Below are 19,422 nucleotides of genomic sequence, written 5' to 3' on the forward strand. Positions count from 1 at the left end.
GCTCAGATCCTGCGTTCCTGCTGGAGGCAGAATTCCTGTACACTCAGCGGCCAGCGGGCCTGGCATATACAGCATACGGTGTACCGAACAGCAAGCAAGGTGGGAGGTGAGGATCGACCACTGAGGTTGCCCTCTGAACTTCACTCATGCTCCATGGTACACTTGCACAACCCCTCATACTCAAATGTGCAAATACACACACACACACACACACACACACACACACACACACACACACACACCATTTTTAAAAAGTTCTCAGGCCTTATATGTCTGGTTATTCAACTTTGAACAATCCACAGTGGGGCCTGGAATCTGTATTCTAAACAAACTATAGCTTTTTTTCTTAGCAGAAGAAAAAAAAAAAAAAAGAATAACCCTGAGACTCTAGGCTAAGTTTATCTAAAAGAGAAGGAAGCAACGGCCCAAGTGTTATCATGGCTGACAGAAACACACCTTCAAGAATCACATGCTCTAGTTTGTTCTTTGTGTGTGCACGCATGTATGTGTGTAGCTGTGTGCAGGTACATGTATGTGTGTGTACTTCCATGTGTATGTGTGTGTACATCTGTGTGCAGGTGCATGCATGTGGGTGGGCATCCATGTGTATGTGTGTGTACATCTGTGTGTAGGTGCATGCATGTGTGTGGGCATCCATGTGTATGTGCATATACATCTGTGTGTAGGTGCATGCATGTGTGTGGGCATCTAGGTGTGTGAAGGCTGCAGGTTGATAGTAGGTATAGTGATGACTAATTTTGACTGTCACCTTGATGAGATTCAGAACCATGGAAACATATTTCTGGGCATGCCAGTGAGGGATTTTTGTGGACTAGGGTAACTGAGGTAGAGAGACAGACCTACTACCCTAAAGTGGGTCGATACCATTCCACGGGCCTCAGATTGACTAAAACGGAAAAAGTGAGCGGAGCACCAGCACTTGTCACTCTCTGCTTTCTGACTGGATGCAAAGTGAGCAGCTGCCTCCTGCTTCTGCCACCACGATGGACTTCGTGAGCTAAAATAAATCTTTCTTCCTCAAGTTGAATCTGTTGGGTATTTTGTGGCTGCAAAAAGACAAGTAACTAATGCAGGTGTCTTCCTCAGTGGCACCTCACTTCTCCAAGTGAACCTGGGGCTGACTGACTCAGCTAGACTAGCTGGCCAGGAAGCCCAGGATCCTTCCGTTTTTGTCTCTTCCAGCTCAGGGTGATGGGCGCCTAATGCTGTGCAAAGCTTTTGATGTGGGTGCTAGGGGTCCAAACTCAGGCCCTCACGCTCAATACAGCAAGCACTTGACCAACAGTCACCTCCCCAGTTCTCATCTGTCCTTTTTAATTTTCCAATTTCATACTGTAGTGTCTCTGTTCAGCTTATAGTGTTCTAGAAGGAAAAATGTCTGTAAGCAAATATATTTAAAAACGAGGACTTCTTGGAGACTTTCTGAGGCTACACCGATGGAAAAACAACTACATTCGAAGTTTGCCAGTTGGACCACACACAAAAGAAACCATCCAGCCAATGACGGTGGCCAAGAAGTAACTGTTCCGGCCCAGTACGATGGAAATGCTGAGTGAGGGCCTTAACTCTATATGGACTCCCCAAACTGCCTTGAATTCAGGGAAACATCAAGGTCGCTTTGGAAAGCTGGACCGATTGACACCTTAAAGGCAAGAGCAGAGCACCAGAGAGGCTAAGGCATTGGAAAGAGGAAAAGACAGATGGCAGTCTCAAGTAGCTGGTGGATACGATCCAAACTAGACAGGTCTCAGTGAGTTCTAGGGGCCTCTGATGCTGACCAGAAAAACCCCGGACTGAGGGTTAGGAGGGGGGTGGGGTGGGGCAGGGAAGCTCAACTTGCAGGCCCCATCCCTCCCACAGCTAAGCAACTGTAACTCTCAGTTAATAAGTGTGAAAATAGAGCCCGGACCCTCAGCTCCCATGCCGCCATGTTGGGTCCTGTTCCTGTGGTCCTTTAAAGTAGTCTCTCAATCATCATCTTGAAAGAGAACATTCTTGAATACTATCATTAAAAACAACTCTGAAAAGCACGGCCGCTGCTACATATCCTAAGACGGGTATGAGACATTTCACCTTCAGAGGTGTGATGTCACACTGCCCTACACCTGTAACATCAGAGTGTACACTTCAGAAGCGTTCCTAACGTGTTCCACTTTTCCTGCAGAGGGCCCAGAGGCCAGTCTGACACAGTTCAGTAAAGCATTTCCTTTTCATTAGCCACACAGTTCAAAATTCAAGTATTCACTTCTTCACAAATAGTTAAAAAGCTGTTATACACTAAAGAAAGAAAAGAAAAAAAGAAAAAAAAAAGGAGAGAGAGAAATGCAAAGGGTAAAAAAATTCCCATGGGGGCTGGAGAGATGGCTCAGTGGGTAACAGTAGGTACTGTTCTTATAGAGGACCTGGGTTCAGCTCCCAGCGGCCCTGCTGGCTCCCAACTGCCCGTGAGTCCAGCACTAAGGGCTCTGATACCTTAGTCTGCCCTCAATGGTGTTCTTTATAGGTGCCCTACTGAGACTGAAATATCCATTCTGCCACCAGGAAGCTCTTTAAGCAGGAAGGTATACAACTCGAAATAACTCCAGGAAGTCCCTGAAACTGACCAGATTCATTAGGCCCCTTCCTGCCAGAGTAAGCAATAAAAACCAAGAGCCCTCCTCAGACAGAAGGAAGCTGAGCCGCATAGAAGATTCTTGAGACCAGGGCAGCTGTCTGGAAGAAGCAGAAACCAGCTGTGCTGCCTGCAGGTTGTGCCGTGTGCTCTAGATTCTCAGCTTTTGTGAGCTGTCACCCATGCAGGGTGGGCTTTGGTGATGCATTTGTCATTTGAGTCATTTCTGCTCCTGTAAGCAACCTCCTTACCCATAGTCATGTAAGTAACCGCAGTACAACTCATTGGTTCAGCAAGCTGGACTTCGGTGCCATTGGCACTGTGGGCTCCCCACGTGGGGTGAGTAGACACATGTGGCCTCGGGAAAAGTTTTGTCACACATACAGGGTCACCTGCACTCAGGTGCACAAACTCACACAACTATTCGCATAACGCACACCCTGGACCGCAGTCGACCGAAGCCCTTCTCTCTAAGAAGTAAATCACGGGCCTTGCACAAGGTAACCTTCCCGCTTCATCACACGCCCAGTACTATTGAGCAGCTGGGAGCCCTGGTCGGGCGGGTCGCCCTTACCGGGGCGTGGGACGTCAGGCGACGGTGGAAGCGGGACACTCGGCCGAACACCTCCTGGCAGTAGCGGTGCAGCTCCTCCAGTTCGTCCTCGATGAGCTCAGCATCCAGGGGCTCACTCTTCTGAATGAGCTGCTCCCCGAACACGATGAGCTGGTCGATCTTGTTGGTGTTCAGTGTGATTTCCTGCTGGAAGCCCTGGTTGGAAGAGGAGACGGAACTCTGAAGAGAGATTTCGTTCCTTGTGTGCCTGGGGTCTGTCTCGTATGACAGGGTCATGGGCGGGGGAGGCGGGGGGAAGCATTGGATGTCACTACAGTTTTGTCCCTTTTCCCCTTCTGTTTTGTACCAGGTACTGTAGCATCTGCTTTTAAGGAAATTACAGTGACAACCAATTTAAAATGATTCTATACTTTTTTTTTTTCAATTAAAGGAATTATAAATTTGACCAAGATGGATATTCATCATTATGGGCAGTGGGGAGAGAATTCATCTTCTTGACCCTTGGTGGGAACAGAATATTTCTCCAAAATAGCTACTAGCTGGCATCTGTCTTGGTGGGAACAATCATCATCATCATCATCAACATCATCATCATCAACATCATCATCACCACCACCACCACCACCACCACCACCATCACCACCTGTTGCTTTAAGAGGCAATAACTTTCCATTTGTTGATGTTTTCTAACCAAGGACAGAATGACCGTGAGAGAAAACTATAGTAGGAGGCTGAGCATGGTGGCATATGCCTATAACCTCATCACCATGGAAGCTGAGGCAAGATGACTGCCACACATTTGAGGCCAACTTGGGCTACATAGCAAGATACTGTCTCAAAACAACAAAACATTCAAACTGACTACAAGCAGACCACTATAGCAGTGGGAGAGCAGAAGGTGTCTGTTCTTGGCCCCATCAGTGACAATTAGCCTGGCCTGCCTGGACTCGGGTATGGCAGGAAATGGCAACTTATGAAGTCCAGTCCGGAACCTAAAGTGAGCTTTGCCCTCGGGATGAGACCTTGACTAAAAGGGCCAGTGCCCCTGATGTAAGCAATATAAGTGCACAGCTAAAATATAGGCCGTTGCCTGGAAAATTCTGGAACATTCCCTCAGTACCAGCTAAAACTGGCCACTCAGCCAGCTGTCTTCCACAGAATAGTCTTTTTTCCGAGATGCTGAGGATGCCACACTCACGTTCAGTTGGCGCATCTTGTCCTCGGCGTCACTCTCCGAGAAGTGCTCCACGTTGGTCAGCTGCAAGTCCATCTCTGTGAGCCACACCAGAATGCTCTCCCTAGTGCCCTCAAATTCTTCCCTCTGGTTGGTGAAGTACTGTGAAAGAAAGAGGAAAGGCCATGTTTGCACTGCCCAGTCATGTTTGGCTCAAAGGAAAGGGTGCTCCACCTCTGGGGTATCACGGAAGCCTAGGCACACTGCATCTGGAGCCTGGGGTCTTGTCTAGGCTGTGTGGGGACACTCCTCTGCCCCAAACCTGCAAACACTCTAGGTCTTGGCTTCTACCTCAGAAAATTCGAGAGGGCCTGGTAACATGCAACATATTATTTAGGTCCTTTCAGGAATTTGAAATTCAGAGGTTTCTAGTCTAAATCAGCGAATCTCCCTATTCATGGGGGATGGGGCAGGGTGCCCAGGGCTTTCCTTATTATTAGTGTGCAGCGACTTTTCCATAAAAAACCGAGAAGCTTCAAGATAGGAAGGTACTCATCCAGCTGGGAATGGTGACCCACGCTTGAAATCCTAGCAGCTAGGAGGCTGAGGCAGGAGGATTATGAGTTCTAGGCCACTATGGACTACATGGTGAGGCTTGGTCTTTTAACATAAAAAGAAAAGAAAGGAAAGAAAGAAGGAAAAGGAGACACATGGGGCTTAGACCTGACGGCTCCGTTTACTCTCCTGAAATTCTGAACTTGTAAGACAGATTCATTCTGTCAAGTGAAAGAGGCTTCCCAGGTTACCACTTCATAAGAGACAGGAAGCTGTGTCCAGACAAATGTGGCATTTCTGGTCATGTGAAGGTTTAGACTGGTGACAGCCAAGCCAGCAGGAAGCAGATTAATGCAAAGGCATTGTTTAGATCACTGGACAGCCTGCCAATGTCCCTCAGGGTTAAAAAAGCCAAAGCCAAAGCCTAGCTTTTCATCTTCCTAGACTGGTTTGAGGTCCACCAGTGTGCCCTAAGCCTCAGACAGTTACTGACCCAACACCCCACACAACAGAATATGCATACGCTGTGTTTTATCCATATTTCTCATGCAGGGCTCATAAAAACAGATGTGCAGGACAAGGCTCCTGCAGAGGGACATGTGTGCTTTTCACTGACCCAGGAAAGCAGTGCCTCAGACTCCATGCACCATCGTCGTAAAGGGAGAAGTGCTTTGGTAACACAGATCACAGAGGCAGGCTCTGCCTGAGAGGCCCTATGCAAATCCCTCTTTAAAAATGAACACTGCCAGTCACGGACTCCTTTGTGTGGGAAGAAATGTTACGGTAACTCAGGCTGTCAGTGAAATCTACCTGCTTTCATGTTGCCAGCCTGCCAAAGCACAGCACATCTCTCTTCTCCCTGAATATCTACCCAACACAACAGCATCCCGGGGGCCACGGGCAGGTTACCCTGAGTCTCCGTAGGATGGCTGTGACCCGCTTCTGCAGATTGTCCCAACGCTGGTTGCCCTCATGGACCATCTGCTTTAGTTTGCTGGCTGTGTCGGTGCGGTTTTCCCGAGCCAGCCGCCGGTACTGTTTGTTGATGAGCTCCAGCTGGGTCAGCCTCTCGTGAATTTGCCGCTGAAAGGCCTAGGGTGCAGAGTGGGAGGTCAACACCAGATAGGCAAAGGGCTGGCCGGGATCCCCGCTTTGCCAACCCCAACTGGCTTGCTTCACACGGAGGTTGCCCGAGGCAGTAAGAACAGCAGACCGTTACATCCAGGTCTGTGAGGTTGGCAAAGCACAGGCTCTGGTATGCACAGATGTTTCTAGCAAAGCTGTCCTAGCAGCTGGGGGCAGACTGAGGGCTGAACGTGTTGAGAGAGTCTGGCCACTCAAAGTCACTGAGTAGCTCCTGATCTACATCAGGCTTGGCTTTAGTGTGAGAATGGTATGGCAGAAGGCTTACCTCAAACCTCTTCAGCTCTTCTTTGGCATTTGTATACAACACCTCGGAGGAGTTTGGGCAGGCTGCTGTCCTCTCGGCCGACTTAAGCCAGTCCTCGAAGCGGGAATAGTCATCTAAAAACTTCTGCCACAGGCGCCAGGTCTCCTCGATTCTGACAGGCGGGGTGGAGGACAGGTTAGCATAACTGCCGGTGGGTGTCTACTCTTAGCATAGTCTACCCGTTTGGGGGTTGTGAGTGCCCCTCGATTGGACCCATTTCCCAGTCATTCACTTGAACTGTTTAGGGACACACCCCACTGTCCTTTCCAGAAAATACTTAAGGATGTTGCTCTTGGTCTAAATTCTTTTGGAGGAACCAAGCTTCCAGAGCTTAGGCAAGAGTTGGGCCTGCCTGCCCTGCTCTGTGGCTGGAGAAAGGCAGAACTCTGGTTGTTTTTTGTTTTTTTGTTTTTTTTTTCTCTCTCAGATTTCCATGCTCCCCCTACTAGGCTTTCTCTACCAATTCTTGGTTTTAGTTTCTTTAAAAACAGCGTCTTTTGTAGCCCAGGCTAACCCTGAACTCTTCCATCCTTCTGGCTCCATCTTCTAAGGGCTGGGATGACAGGCAGCACCATTCCCTGTTCATGCTGTGCTGGGGATTGAACTCAGAGCCTCACCCATGCTAGACAGATGCTCTACCAATTGAGCTCCTTCTTGGTGTAGTTCTAAATGACCTGCACAGGGTATAGTTACTGTGACACGTGTTGGGGGGGGAGAGAGAAAGGCTGGCCATGTTTAAGGCCAGCTGGCTGCTTACTTCATGCGCCGCTCCATCGACATGGCACAAATGTTCCTCCAGCGCCTGTCCAGGCTTCTGGTGGTCTGCTGGATTGAGTCACACTCCGTTTCATTGGCACAGGCGTCAGGGTCATGCAGTAGGACATCACAGATATTGAACACAGACTCTACCCCTGCACTGTGTTGTTCGATATCTCGCTGCAGATCCTACAATAACAAGACAGCACAAAAGCACTTGAGATGGTGGTAATAGGAGGCAGGGGAGGGGGGGAGTTGGCATCAAAGGACCCATTCCCCCTTCCCTCCCCACTCCCAAGCCAGAGGAGCACAAGTGTCTTGGGATTCAAATAGACTGAGCCTGTCATTTTCACGTGGCCCTGTTCTATGGACAGCTGGCCAACCTACAGGCTGGCAACTGTGCAACTGCACTACTTTACTGAATTAGTGTCCTGGGAAGGGTGGGGTGCCTTCCACATGCTGACAGATGGCACTGCTGGCTGAGATGCTACTGTCGCTACCGTCTAGCAGCTTTGGGCATCCACAGGGTATAATCCAAACCATCCAGATCCAGAGGCCCCTAGGAAAGACTCTATTTGAGGAAGGTCTTCCTTGGAAAACAGTCTGCTTATCAGGAACTCAAATCCAAGAGACAAACTTTTGACTTTTGATGGCTCACACGACTCTCAGATCTATAAAGACTGAGAGGAGCAGGCCCAGGAGTGGACGGCCTCTTCCTGAGTGCATATCAATGAGGACTTTGTGAGTCCCAGGGGAGATTGTTGAGGCTTCTAACTTATGGGGTACCGCTGAGGCTGTGGCTTGGGGAGGAAGGAATCTGGAATTTTGCCCCATGATACCAGTAGTCATGATACTTCCTTGATTAGATTTTTTTTTAAAGGATACATGCAAAGAGATAGAAAAGCGGATCATCTTTTTGTGCTCACCCCTCCCCCCTTTCAATATAGCCCAGGGTTGCCTTGACCTTCTGCTCCTCCTACCTCTACGGTCACCCTCCCCACTCACCTCTCCTTCGCTGGCCAATGGCAGGGTGGAAATTTTCTTTAAAAATAAACACAGCCTTTTCATCATTATTGAGACAGTGGTGTATTGTGGGTAGGTGTGGGCTGAGACGTCTTCCCTATCGCCCAGACCCCATGACAAGTGATGCGAGGCTGCCCCACTGGTCCTGGTAGCTAAAAGTTCACCTCCGTTTTAATTGTTTCATTAACATGTCTGTTTCTGAAAATTTACAGTTTACACGAGCCACTGTTAATGACACTATGGCTGTAAGTCAGGCCACAAACTAGCTCTTTGTTAACAGTGGCTACCAGGCATACAAAGGCAGCTAGTGGTCACTCTGGGTCACCCGAATATTACTACTGTATGGACTGCTGGGTGGGCCTTGTATTTTCTCACATCTCTTCTGATAAATGCAAGCCTGTCATTCTGTGGTCAGGTAGCAGCGAGAACAAATGCTAGCACCTCATTCTCAGTTCTCAACCAGGCAGTCCCTGGCTCAGATCCAGAATGAAGACACTACATAGTTATATGCAGAAGTGCACTCCTGCTTGGCCCTGAGAGGTGAGATGCTCCAGTGGGATTCTTAAGTTCTGTAGTCAGGGAGAAGGGCCTAAGGTACTACAGGGCAGGAGCGTCTGCAGGGTCAATAGCAGGGCTGGCTTTACAGCGACTGCATTTAAGTAGAATTCTGGCTTTAAAAATTCTTACTGGCTTACAGAATGGTCTCTGGCTTTTCGGAAGCGTACTGGCATTGATGCATGTTCTTTTTAGCTACAAAAAGCAATAAATCAGCACTCCGAAGAATGGTACCGAATGAGCACAGGGACACTTTCAACTGGAAATGTCCAGGATGCCAGCTGGTTCTAGTTAGCCAAGAGAGCTTGGAAAGGTGCAGAGAAATTCTAGCCCAGAGGTAAACATGATTTAAGACCCATTCCAAGGGTCTTACATTATCATTAATTTTATTTATTTATTTTCCTTTATTTACTTATTCACTTCACATCCTGGTCGTAGCCCTATCCTTCCTCTCCTCCCAGTCCCGCCCTTCCTGCCTCTCCCTAACTCCACAGAAAAGGGGAGCCCCCTTCCCACCCACCCCTGCCCACCAAGTTGCATCAGGTCTGAGCGTGTCCTCTCCCCTTGTGGCCTGATAAGGCAGTTCCATCAGGGGGAAGTGACCAAAAAGCTGGAAACAAAGTCCATGTCAGAGACAGTCCCCTGCTCCCCTTACTAGAGGACCCACACAAAGCCTGAGCTGCTCATTGGCTACATCTGTGTAGGGGGCCTCAGTCCAGTCCATGCATGGTGCTTAGTTGGTGCTTCAGTCTCAGCAAGACCCTCTGGACCCTGGTTAGTTGGCTCTATTGGTCTGCTTGTAGTGCCCCTGTCTCCTTCAGGTCCTTCTTCCCACTCCACCCCACCACCACTTTTCCACAAGGCTCCCTACGCATCGCCCAGTGTTTGGCTGTGAGTCTCAGCATCTGTCTGGAAATCAATCTGGTGTTTTCTCAGAAAATTGGGAATAGTTCTACCTCAAGACCCAGCTATACCACTCCTGGGCATATACCCAAAAGATGTTCCACCAAACCACAAGGACACTTGCTCAACTATGTTCATAGCAGCTTTATTCAAATAGCCAGAATCTGGAAACAACCTAGAAGTCGCTCAGCCAAAGAATGGATGAAGAAACTGTGGTACATTTACGCGATGGAATGCTACTCAGCTATTAAAAATAAAGAAGTGCAATTTGCAGGCAAAAAGATGGAATTAGAAAAGATCATCCTGAGTGAGGTAACCCAGACCCAGAAAGACACACATGGCAGGAGCCTAGCAGAGTTGTCCTCTGAGAGGCTCCACTCAGCAGCACTTTGAAACTGATGCTGAGAATCATTAATTTTAATATGTAATTCTTAAACAATTTTATGTGTGTGGGTGTTTAGGCTACATGCCCCATGTATGTATACCTTATGTGTGCCTGACGCCTGTGGTAGCCAGAAGAGGGGGTTGTATACTCCAAACTGGAATTACAGACAGTCACAAGCCACAAGCCGCTGTGTGGGTTCTGGGAATCAGACATCGGTCTTCTAGAACAGCCAGTGCTCTCAGCCACTGAGCCATCTCTCCAGCTCCTACCTTACACTATTAATTCAGCTTGCGCTGAATAAAATGGCTAAAGAAAATGGAATATGCAGGGCAAGTGGTAAGAAGAAATTAACTCTGGATTTCTTTATTTTTCTGAGACAGGGTTTCTCTCTGTATCCCTGGCTGTCTAGGACTCACTTTGTAGACCAGGCTGGCCTCGAACTCACAGAGATCTACCTGTCTCTGCCTGTTGAGTGCTGGGCCCAAGATTTTTAACAGTAACCTCCATCTAGAGAGTCTATATCCTCTTTGAAACAATATAGAATAGTCAAGTGGTGATACAGTATGAACTAGTTACCTTGTGTCCTGTATCTTAAAATGTAATCCGTATAAGTGCTGGACCCTTGACATTTTGCAACAACAACAAATCCTGTCACTAATGTCCACCCGGACACATGTCCAAAGAAGAGTTACATTTCAAAAACTGTCTGGACTCCGAGAAACAGCATTAGCTACCAAGAAAGCCTTTCCCCATTAATTCTGGAAAGAAGCTTTTGTCCATGTTGGGTTTTCTGCCCCCAAGCAGACAATCCATGGCCCTGAATTTCAGAAAGAGCTAAGACGGAGGAAGCATGCATCAAGAAGAGAAAAGAGAAAAGTGAAATATGAGAGAAGAATGCAGGCAGAAAGGATGGAGATAAAAAGAGCCAGGAAATGGGATGGAGGGGAAATCCCAGGCAGGACCCTGGTGATGGGTGCAGGATATCCCTAAGGAGAGCTTTGAGGGATGCACAGCCCGGCAGCAAGTTGAGCCAATCAATGAGGGTGATGCTTTGGTAGTTTGGAGTGATGCCAAACAGATCCGCAGAGGGGAAAGAGCCTACTGGTAGTCAAAGAATGACAGTAATTAAACCATCCCCCTAAGTCATCATGGGAAACCCCACAGGGAACCAAGAAACCAACCAACCAACCAACAAACAAACAGGAGAGAAATGCTGCAGACTTGCTGAAAATGGTCCATGACTGAAGAGCTCCAAAGTCCCCATTGGGTTTTCATTTTGAAGGAGTAATATGACAATCTTAGCAGCAATTATTGAGAGAGGAACACGAAAGGACCCAGAAGGCCTCACCCAGTGTTTCTCAATCTTCCAGTGCTGCGACCCTCATGTTGTTGTGACCCCCAACCATAAAGTATTTTTTGTTGCTACTTCATAACTGTAATTTTGTTACTGTTATGAACTGTAATGTTATCTAATAGGAGGCTCCCATTAAAGGGTTGTTTGAGACCCACAAGGTGAGAACCGCTGGCCCTAACCCTTCCTCTGCCACCTCCCCAGGGTTGTTACACTAAGAGGGCTGAGGAAATGCAAGGACCGTAACAACTTTAGGAGCTAAGGACTCTTAAGGCAGTATTTCTGATCTGAACTTTTTAGGTCTTATTTTTGGAAGCAGTCAAACAATTTATGGTACTCATCTGGGATGATAACATAAACAAAGTTTTGAGAAATGGCCTATCCATACGTCCTTGTCTGTCTCCAGTGTTTCAGAAAGTCTGGACTTAGTGCCATAAACACATGGCTACACTCTTTCCAGCAGAACCACTAACAGTTGCCCCAGTCCATCTGGAGTAGGTAGAATAAGACCTTTTCTGCCCTCAGGAATGTCCAGATCCTGATCCCAGAACCTCGAACTACGTTAGGTTACATGGTGTGGTGGTTTGAACGAGAGAGACTGGTACTATTTGAAAGGATTAGAAGGACTAGAAGGTGTGGTGTAGTTGAGGAAGTGCTGGAGGAGTGGGCTTTGAAGTTTCAAAAGCCCCTGCTGCCATGTTCTCTGCCACGATGACAATGGCCTAAGCCTCTTAAATGGTAAGCAAGCCCCTCAATTAAATGTTCTTTTTTTGTTTGTTTTTTTATTTAAGAGTTGCCTTGGTCATTCATAGTGCTTCTTCACAGCAATAGAACAGTGATTAAGACACATGGTAAAAAAGAATTAATCAATCACGTGGCCTTAGAACATCGATATTCTCCTGATTATTTGCATGAGGCCAATGTAATACCCACTTAAAAGTGCTGAGTTAGTGAAAGGACACATCCATGGAGAATAGTCCATGGAAAGAGAAATGGGTTTCCCCCTAGAGCAGTGATTCTCAACTGTGGGTCATGACCCTTTTGGGGGTTGGATATCAGGTATCCTTCATATCAGATATTTATTTATGATTCATAACAATAGCAAAATTACAGTTATAAAGTAGCAATGAAAAAAAATTTAAGGTTCCCAGCATTAGGAAGGCCTAAAACCACTGCTCTAGAGCCTCCAGAAAAGAAGGCGGCCCCTTTAATACCCTGTTGGAACTATAAGATAGAGTTTGTGATTTTAAGCTGCTAAGTTTGTGGAAGTTCGTTAGAACAGTAGAAAATTAATATGGTAACTATAGTAACACCAGTTCCCTATAGCAACTCCATTTTTCTTGGTAATCATAAAGGACAAAAATTCCATTTGTGCTGATCTTGAACTCCACGAAGAGGGAGTATTCAAGTCAGCCAGATTGCAAATACATACCACCTCAACATGGGAACAAAGAAGGCCAGGAAAATGCGAGCTTCAGATTTCATGGCTTGAGGAATACATTCTCTGACATTTACTGTTGGGTCCCACTTTGGATTTATGAAATATGAAGGTAGTTTTCAGGCCCAGCTAAAATCAGCCAACCATACTTTAAGAGCAAAAATATTGCTAGCATCTATATTCACCTGAATATACCCATCATTCAATGGACAGTTATTTACCAGGCCTTGTCTATTGAGAGACTGTCCAAAGAAATTTACGCTAGTCAAACTGGCAAATAAAGCTGACTCTTCCCATGGCTGTGAATCCACTGAGATACACATTCAGGTCTCTGTAGTGCCCATTGAAATTATCTGATGCTCAGGACTATCTTTTATTCACCAAAGCAAAGACAGAATCTAGAGCAGTGATTCTCAACCTTCCTCGTGCTGCAACCCTTTAATGCAGTCCCTCATGTTGTAGTGACCCCCAACCATAACATTCTTTCCATTGCCACTTCATAACTGTAATTTTGCTACTGTTATGAACCATAATACAAGTATCTGATATATAGGATGTCTGATATGTGACCCCTGTGAAAGGTCATTTGGCCCTCAATGGGGTCTCAACCCAAAGGTTGAGAATAACTGACCTACATAAGCTAAATAAGAAGACGTGTGTGTGTCTGTATCCACGTATGATGGTGTGCAGCTGTAGTTACAGAAGTCAGTAGGTATCCTTGTTTCTTTCTCTGTTGCTGTGATAAGACACTGACCAAAAGCAAGCTTGAGAGGAAAAGGGTTTATTATTTGGCACACAGGGTAGAGTCTGTGATTGAGAGAAGCCAAAGCAGAAACTCAAAGCAGGAACCTGGGGGCAGGAACTGAAGCAGATGCCACGGAGGAGTGCTGCTTACTGGCCTGCTCCCATGGCTTGCCTGGCTACCTTTCTTATAGAGCCCAGGCCCACTTGCCTCAGGTGTGATGGTGTATACACTCAACGCTAGCACTTGGGAGGCAGAGGCAGGTGGGGCTCTGAGTCTGAGGCTACTGTGATCTCTAGAGACTATCTGGGGAGGCAGTTCCTCACCTGAGGTTCTGCCTCTCATGCCTATCAAGCGGATGTCAGATTGATAAGACAGAAGGCTGAGAGTTTGAAGTAAGTCTGGATTATACAGCACGACACTACCCATCTCAATCCAGAAAAGAAAGTATACCCCTCAACCATTGCCTTTCAGAGCTATGCTAAACACAACAAAGATGAAAATGAAAACCCCACTGACCATCAAAACTAAGGTTTGCATCCTCAGCATTATTTGAGCTACTTCACAAAGAGGCATTTAAAAGGAAAGGTGGCACTCAGAGATGGATGCCTCACACATAAGGCAGAGACACATAAGGCTGGTGATCTGCCTCCTCTGCCAAAAACAGATGAACAAGCTAGAAGATGCCGCAGATGAGGGCAGGCCTGTCTTGGCCTCCCATGGTGGCACCTTTCCCCCAGCACTCCGTCCCTGTCACTCACCTGCTGTTCAGCAAGCCTCTTCTGGATCTCCTGGTTATCACAGACGTCGTAAACAACAGGCTTGGAGAGCTCAGACTCGATCCGCGCCAACCAGGTGCGGAGGTTGCTCATGTTTTTGTCTAACTGCTGAATGAAAGCAAACGTCTCCTTCAGCTTCTTCACCCTAAATGCAATGAGAGAGAGGACCGAGTCTTAGCAGTGAGAAGCATGGGCCAGCGTGGATGCTGGTGAACAGGAGAGCACGTGCATTGCTTTGGTTTCTGAACTCACAGATGCCCAGGTAAGCATGCTCAGAGTAGGAGGCCATGCAACGCTGTTGGTCTGGATGGCTTGTCACAGGGACTCAATCCTGTAAAACCCACACGGACTCCTCCTAACACCCTGACCAGCTTTCTGGGGCTCCAGACTGGAGGGAAGATGCCATTCCCCTACCCCCTGAGCCCCCCCACCCCCCACCTCTCTCAAATACCTATTCTGGATACTTCTTTCAGTTTCTGTCATCGGTATGCCTTGAGACAGTAGCAGTCAGTGGTCCTCCTGGGACAGCTAGTGATGTCTTATATCCAGTTCACTTGGTACTTACGTGGCTCATCACGCCCCTTATGAACTCTGAACGAGGACAGAACACACGGCAACCTCACCGCTTCAGTGTGAGGGTTGGTGCTCCCCTGAGTCTGCTTTGAGGGCTGAGTCAGAAGAGAACCGCCACTCAAGTGCAGTTCTGCTTGCCGTCTCTCTGACAACCACAGTGCCCTTCCAGCCTGACTCGGCATGCAGCAGGTTTGAGAGAACACCCGTAGCTTGAGCTCCCGGGCACTTCGTGCTAACGCTTACAAGGGAAAGAGCCACTGAAGCAAAACTCATCTTTGTTGATCTGAGACAGGGTCTCACTAAGGAGCCCCGCACTGGCCCAAAACTCACAAATCCCCCTGCCTCTGCCTCCTGAATGCTGGGCTTATAGGTGTGTGCCTGGCTAGCTGTCAGTCTTCCTACAGAGACTGAAATGCAAGGCTTCAGTCAGCCACTTTAATGAGAGTCCGAAAGCAGGAAGAGTGAGCACGCTCGCACTACTGATGGCGAGATTTGGGTTAATCCCCAGAGATCTGAAGCAACGGTTGCCATTCAAAGTCCCTACTCACCAATCCTCACGTTGGAAGATGCCGTCAGAACTGCATCCTCGCCTGACAGCAATAGAAAGAGAAACTGCGATGCTGACCTCAACTCACAGGAAACACACTGCCTGCTACACCTCCATCAACTCTTAACCGAACAACTTCCTTCTGGCCTCCGTGCCCTCCTACCCAGCACCTTTGGTTCCACTTCTGAAGACACGTCTGATTCATGCTCAGAGCCTTTCAACAGTCCGCTCTCAACCCTGACAAACCAGTTTAATCTCATAATCTGTTTAACGCCTCAAGCAATTTGAGTGGCCTCTTGGCCTCTCGTGGAAAGCAGTCCCTCTCTCTTCTTTGGGAACACTTTTCCCATTAACTGTACCCCCCACCCCACTCCCACCCATGCTCCAGGGCACGCTAACACCACTGTGGGAGACCCTCCCCACTCTTCAGAAGACAGAGTTAGCTGGGGAGTACCTCCCACATGGCTGTGGCTAGGACTGTCAACAAATATTTGTTAAATGAATAAACATGCGCAGTCACTTCCCCGCAGGCTGTATTTTTTCAGATAGGGTCCTTTGCAGCTCAGGCTGGCCTCTGTCTTTCTGCATCGCCAAGGGTGATCTTGAACTCCTGATCCTCTGCCTTCCCCTTTGTAGTATTGGGATCGTATCCATACAGGATCACACAGGTTTAGAGCGCTGGGAATGGAACCCAGGCCTTAGTGCATGCTGGGTAAGCACTCTACCAACTGAGCTGCATTCCAATCTACCCCCAGGCTACGGTGTAAGTGCACCAGGGAGTCAATGTGTTTGTATCTCACAGTCAACCAAGACAACCCTGAGGTCGGCCTTCCAGTTCTAGATCTACTAAGCAGTGACGTGTATGACTTCAGGCAAATCCTTTTACCTCAGGCCTTTTAGTGCTAAGCTTCTGAGGACTCTCAAACATCAGCAATAAGGATAAGGCCAGATGCTAGAGTCAAGCAGACCAGGATTAAAGTCCCATCCACCCATCATCTACAAGCCGGGTAAGATACTTGACTAAGATTCCAAGCGTCCTCTTATGAGTTATACTGACGCGGACACCTGATGCTATAATTCCGTTATCTAGCTGGCACTGGACCTCACAATAGTCTCTCCTGGGTGTTTTATTCTCAGTAGCCCCACAAGGTGGGAAGGCTTGAAGGCAGGCCACGCAGTCTGAGTTCTGGCTTCATCATTTCACTTCCAACGTGAGGATTGGTGAGTAGGGACTTTGAATGGCAACCATTACTTCAGAACCCTGGGATTAACCCAAATCCCCCCATCAGTAGTGCGAGCGCTCACTCTTCCTGCTTTAGGACTCTCATGAAAGCGGCTGACTGAAGCCTTGCATTTCAGTCTCTATAGGAAGACTGACGGCTAACAGTGCCACCTTCCTTCTCTGGGTTGGCTGGGAAGGAGGCTGGAGATGTGCAAGAAGGACACTTGGTACAGTCTCTGACAAGGACAAGTGCCCAGGGGTCATGGGCACGATCAGTTTCAAGGAGGTACATTCTCCAAATTGCATTCTTGCAGCAGACAAAAAGTCTCCTTCAAAGCCTCAAGATGATTTATTGAAAAGGAAAGTAACAGAATCCGGGCCAGGCCTGGATACGGCTATAACCCAGATCGTGCTTTCATTTCCACGGTTTAGCACTGCGCCCCTCTCACCTCTCCTCACCATCCTGACTGTGCAAGGATCAAGAAGCCGTCCATGTAGCTACGAGGGGCTGACCTCTTTAAAACAAACAAACAAACAAACAAGCAAGCAAACAAGCAAACAACCTCTGGCTGGAGAAGAGGCCTGGCCATGACAACTTCCTGTGGGTAGAGAGCAGCGTTCAGGCTTGGCTATCATCTTCCTGCCTCTCACCTGCCCTTCCCCTCTTCCTAGGATGGCAGCCCCACTATGCGTCCACCCAGCACCTAACTGCAGCCCCACTATGAGAATCACTATGCGAAGCACAGCTTTTTCTTATTTCAACAAGAAGGTGTCTGGGAAGACAGCCCTCAATGTGAAGGGGCCTAACACAACAAAACAGCCTAGGCACAACATACTTACTTTTGCCAGCCAGAGCTTAGGGATGTTAAAGGAGAGGAACAATTTGCTTGGCTTTCCTAGGACTCTGGTATTTAAGATGGAGTGCTCAAGGCAGACCAGTAGGGGGTCAGGGGTGGAAATAAAATACAGACTAAACAGCCCTAATCTGAAAATTGTAATTTGTGATTTAAAAAACAAAACAAAACAAAACTTTTGAGTGCTGTCATGACATCACAGGTTAAAAACTCCACATCAGACCCTTTATGATGGCTACAATCAAAAGGCGAGCACACTAAAGGAACACAAAATTACCTTGGCTACACATGTGAGAAATACCAATGAATTCTCAAGAGATCTCATTATAAAGATGCAAATATCTCAAATTAAAAAAAAAAACAAATTATCTCTGTTCTCAAGCATTTGGCATAAAAAGATACTTAACTGTACCAGCCTTTTCATGTGTAACCCATTCCTTTAAAATATCGACACTGGATATGCTTTGTAACTCATAAATAAGCCATCGTACTAAAATGGAACATCTATGCGACCTGCTAAGATTTGCCTCAGAGGCTAACACGTCAGGCCTGCTGTGCTTCACATGCTAGCAGCTCAGTCATCCCAAGAATGCTGGTAGACAGCGACTGTGGAACTGTCGCCATTGTCCCTTCCACTGGACAGGTGAGGAAAATGAAGGCATATGGATTCAATAACCAGCCGTAGTCACTTGGGCCATTGAAGAGTAGGGGCAAGATTCTAACCTTCGGCAGTCTGGCCCCTGTGGCCTGTCACATGCCTTGCACACACACATATGTGCATAGATCTGGGGTAGAAGATGGTTTTGCTGCTGTCAAGGAACACGAGTCAAGATATGGGAGTCAATGCAGGTGCTGCTGTGCCTGGTGGCTCACAGCCAGCACATGGGCATGGGCTCAGAGTTGCATATATATACCGCCCCTGTTTCCCTTCCTGGTCTTCTTTCAATATACATTTAACCATTTGCTTTGTTTTTAGGTCCTGTGCACATTGTGAGGCTCCAATAACAACTCACAGATGGGTCATAAGTCCTACAGAGCTTAAGCCCCTACAACTTAAGATAGTGCGATGCAGTATCAGAAATGCCCCTTGGAGGAGGAAGGGGCAGTCACTAGGTTGTCTTTTCCATCAAAACTAAGGCAGTGCCATATTTTAAAGACCAGAGTTCTTTGCCCACAAAGCAACTGGCTGCCCTACTGTGAATGGTGTGTAACCTATTATCACAAATACTTAAGTCCAAGCAGAGGATGGGAAAGCAGAGAGAGACAGGGGGTGGGGGGTGGGCAGAGAGAGAGAGAGAGAGAGAGAGAGAAAGAGAGAGAGAGAGAGAGAGAGAGAGACAGAGACAGAGAGAGACAGAGAGAGACAGAGACAGAGAGAGTGTACTTCACCCAGTCAGGATCTAACCTGCTCTGCAGCTCAACCTGTGCTTGGAGTCCCGACGCCCCCAATGCATTGGCATCATGTTTATCCAGCAATCACTGGAGAATTTTCCAGGAACCAACAGTCAAATTGCTGAAGCCTATCTAGTTCTGCTCCCTGCAGACACTGTAACTCAACTGTCACCCTTCGCTGGGGCAGGAAGCACCTTTGCCAATCCTGATGGCTGACCTCTACACTACGGCTCTCAGAACACTCAGGGCTCCAGCTAACATCAGGGAACAAGGAAGTCTATTCAGAGGCCAGTCTGTTGGCATGACGCAACGTGACAACAACCACCTAGGCCGTTTATGTGGCTCCCCTCTCTGCACTTGCCCAAGTCCAAACAGGTAAGCGGAAGTCTTGATATGCAGATGAGAGACTCTGAATAGCAAATGCATATTCATCATGCATATTCACATTCACACACATGGAGTAATATACCTTTCAGCCCCGTTTTCATGGTAAGCAGAGTACAGGGTACAGCTTATT

The 19,422-nt window shown here is 47.6% G+C and overlaps 1 protein-coding gene across 5 annotated transcripts in view; it reads right to left on the reverse strand.

Moving 5' to 3' along the window:
• Positions 1-19,422, reverse strand: part of SYNE2 (spectrin repeat containing nuclear envelope protein 2) — a 311,925-nt gene that overhangs the window by 11,835 nt on the left and 280,668 nt on the right. For all 5 annotated transcript variants that reach the window (XM_084791617.1, XM_084791618.1, XM_084791619.1 and 2 more), the window contains exons 100-105: positions 14,300-14,462; positions 7,143-7,330; positions 6,347-6,497; positions 5,845-6,027; positions 4,405-4,542; positions 3,207-3,401 (exon numbers count right to left, since the gene is read on the reverse strand). In XM_084791617.1, coding sequence (XP_084647743.1) covers positions 3,207-3,401; positions 4,405-4,542; positions 5,845-6,027; positions 6,347-6,497; positions 7,143-7,330; positions 14,300-14,462 — 1,018 coding nt within the window. The remainder of the gene's footprint in view (positions 1-3,206; positions 3,402-4,404; positions 4,543-5,844; positions 6,028-6,346; positions 6,498-7,142; positions 7,331-14,299; positions 14,463-19,422) is intronic.

Source organism: Acomys minous (genome assembly GCF_964271855.1).
Source record: "Acomys minous genome assembly, chromosome: 8".
Taxonomy (NCBI): Eukaryota; Metazoa; Chordata; class Mammalia; order Rodentia; family Muridae; genus Acomys; species Acomys minous.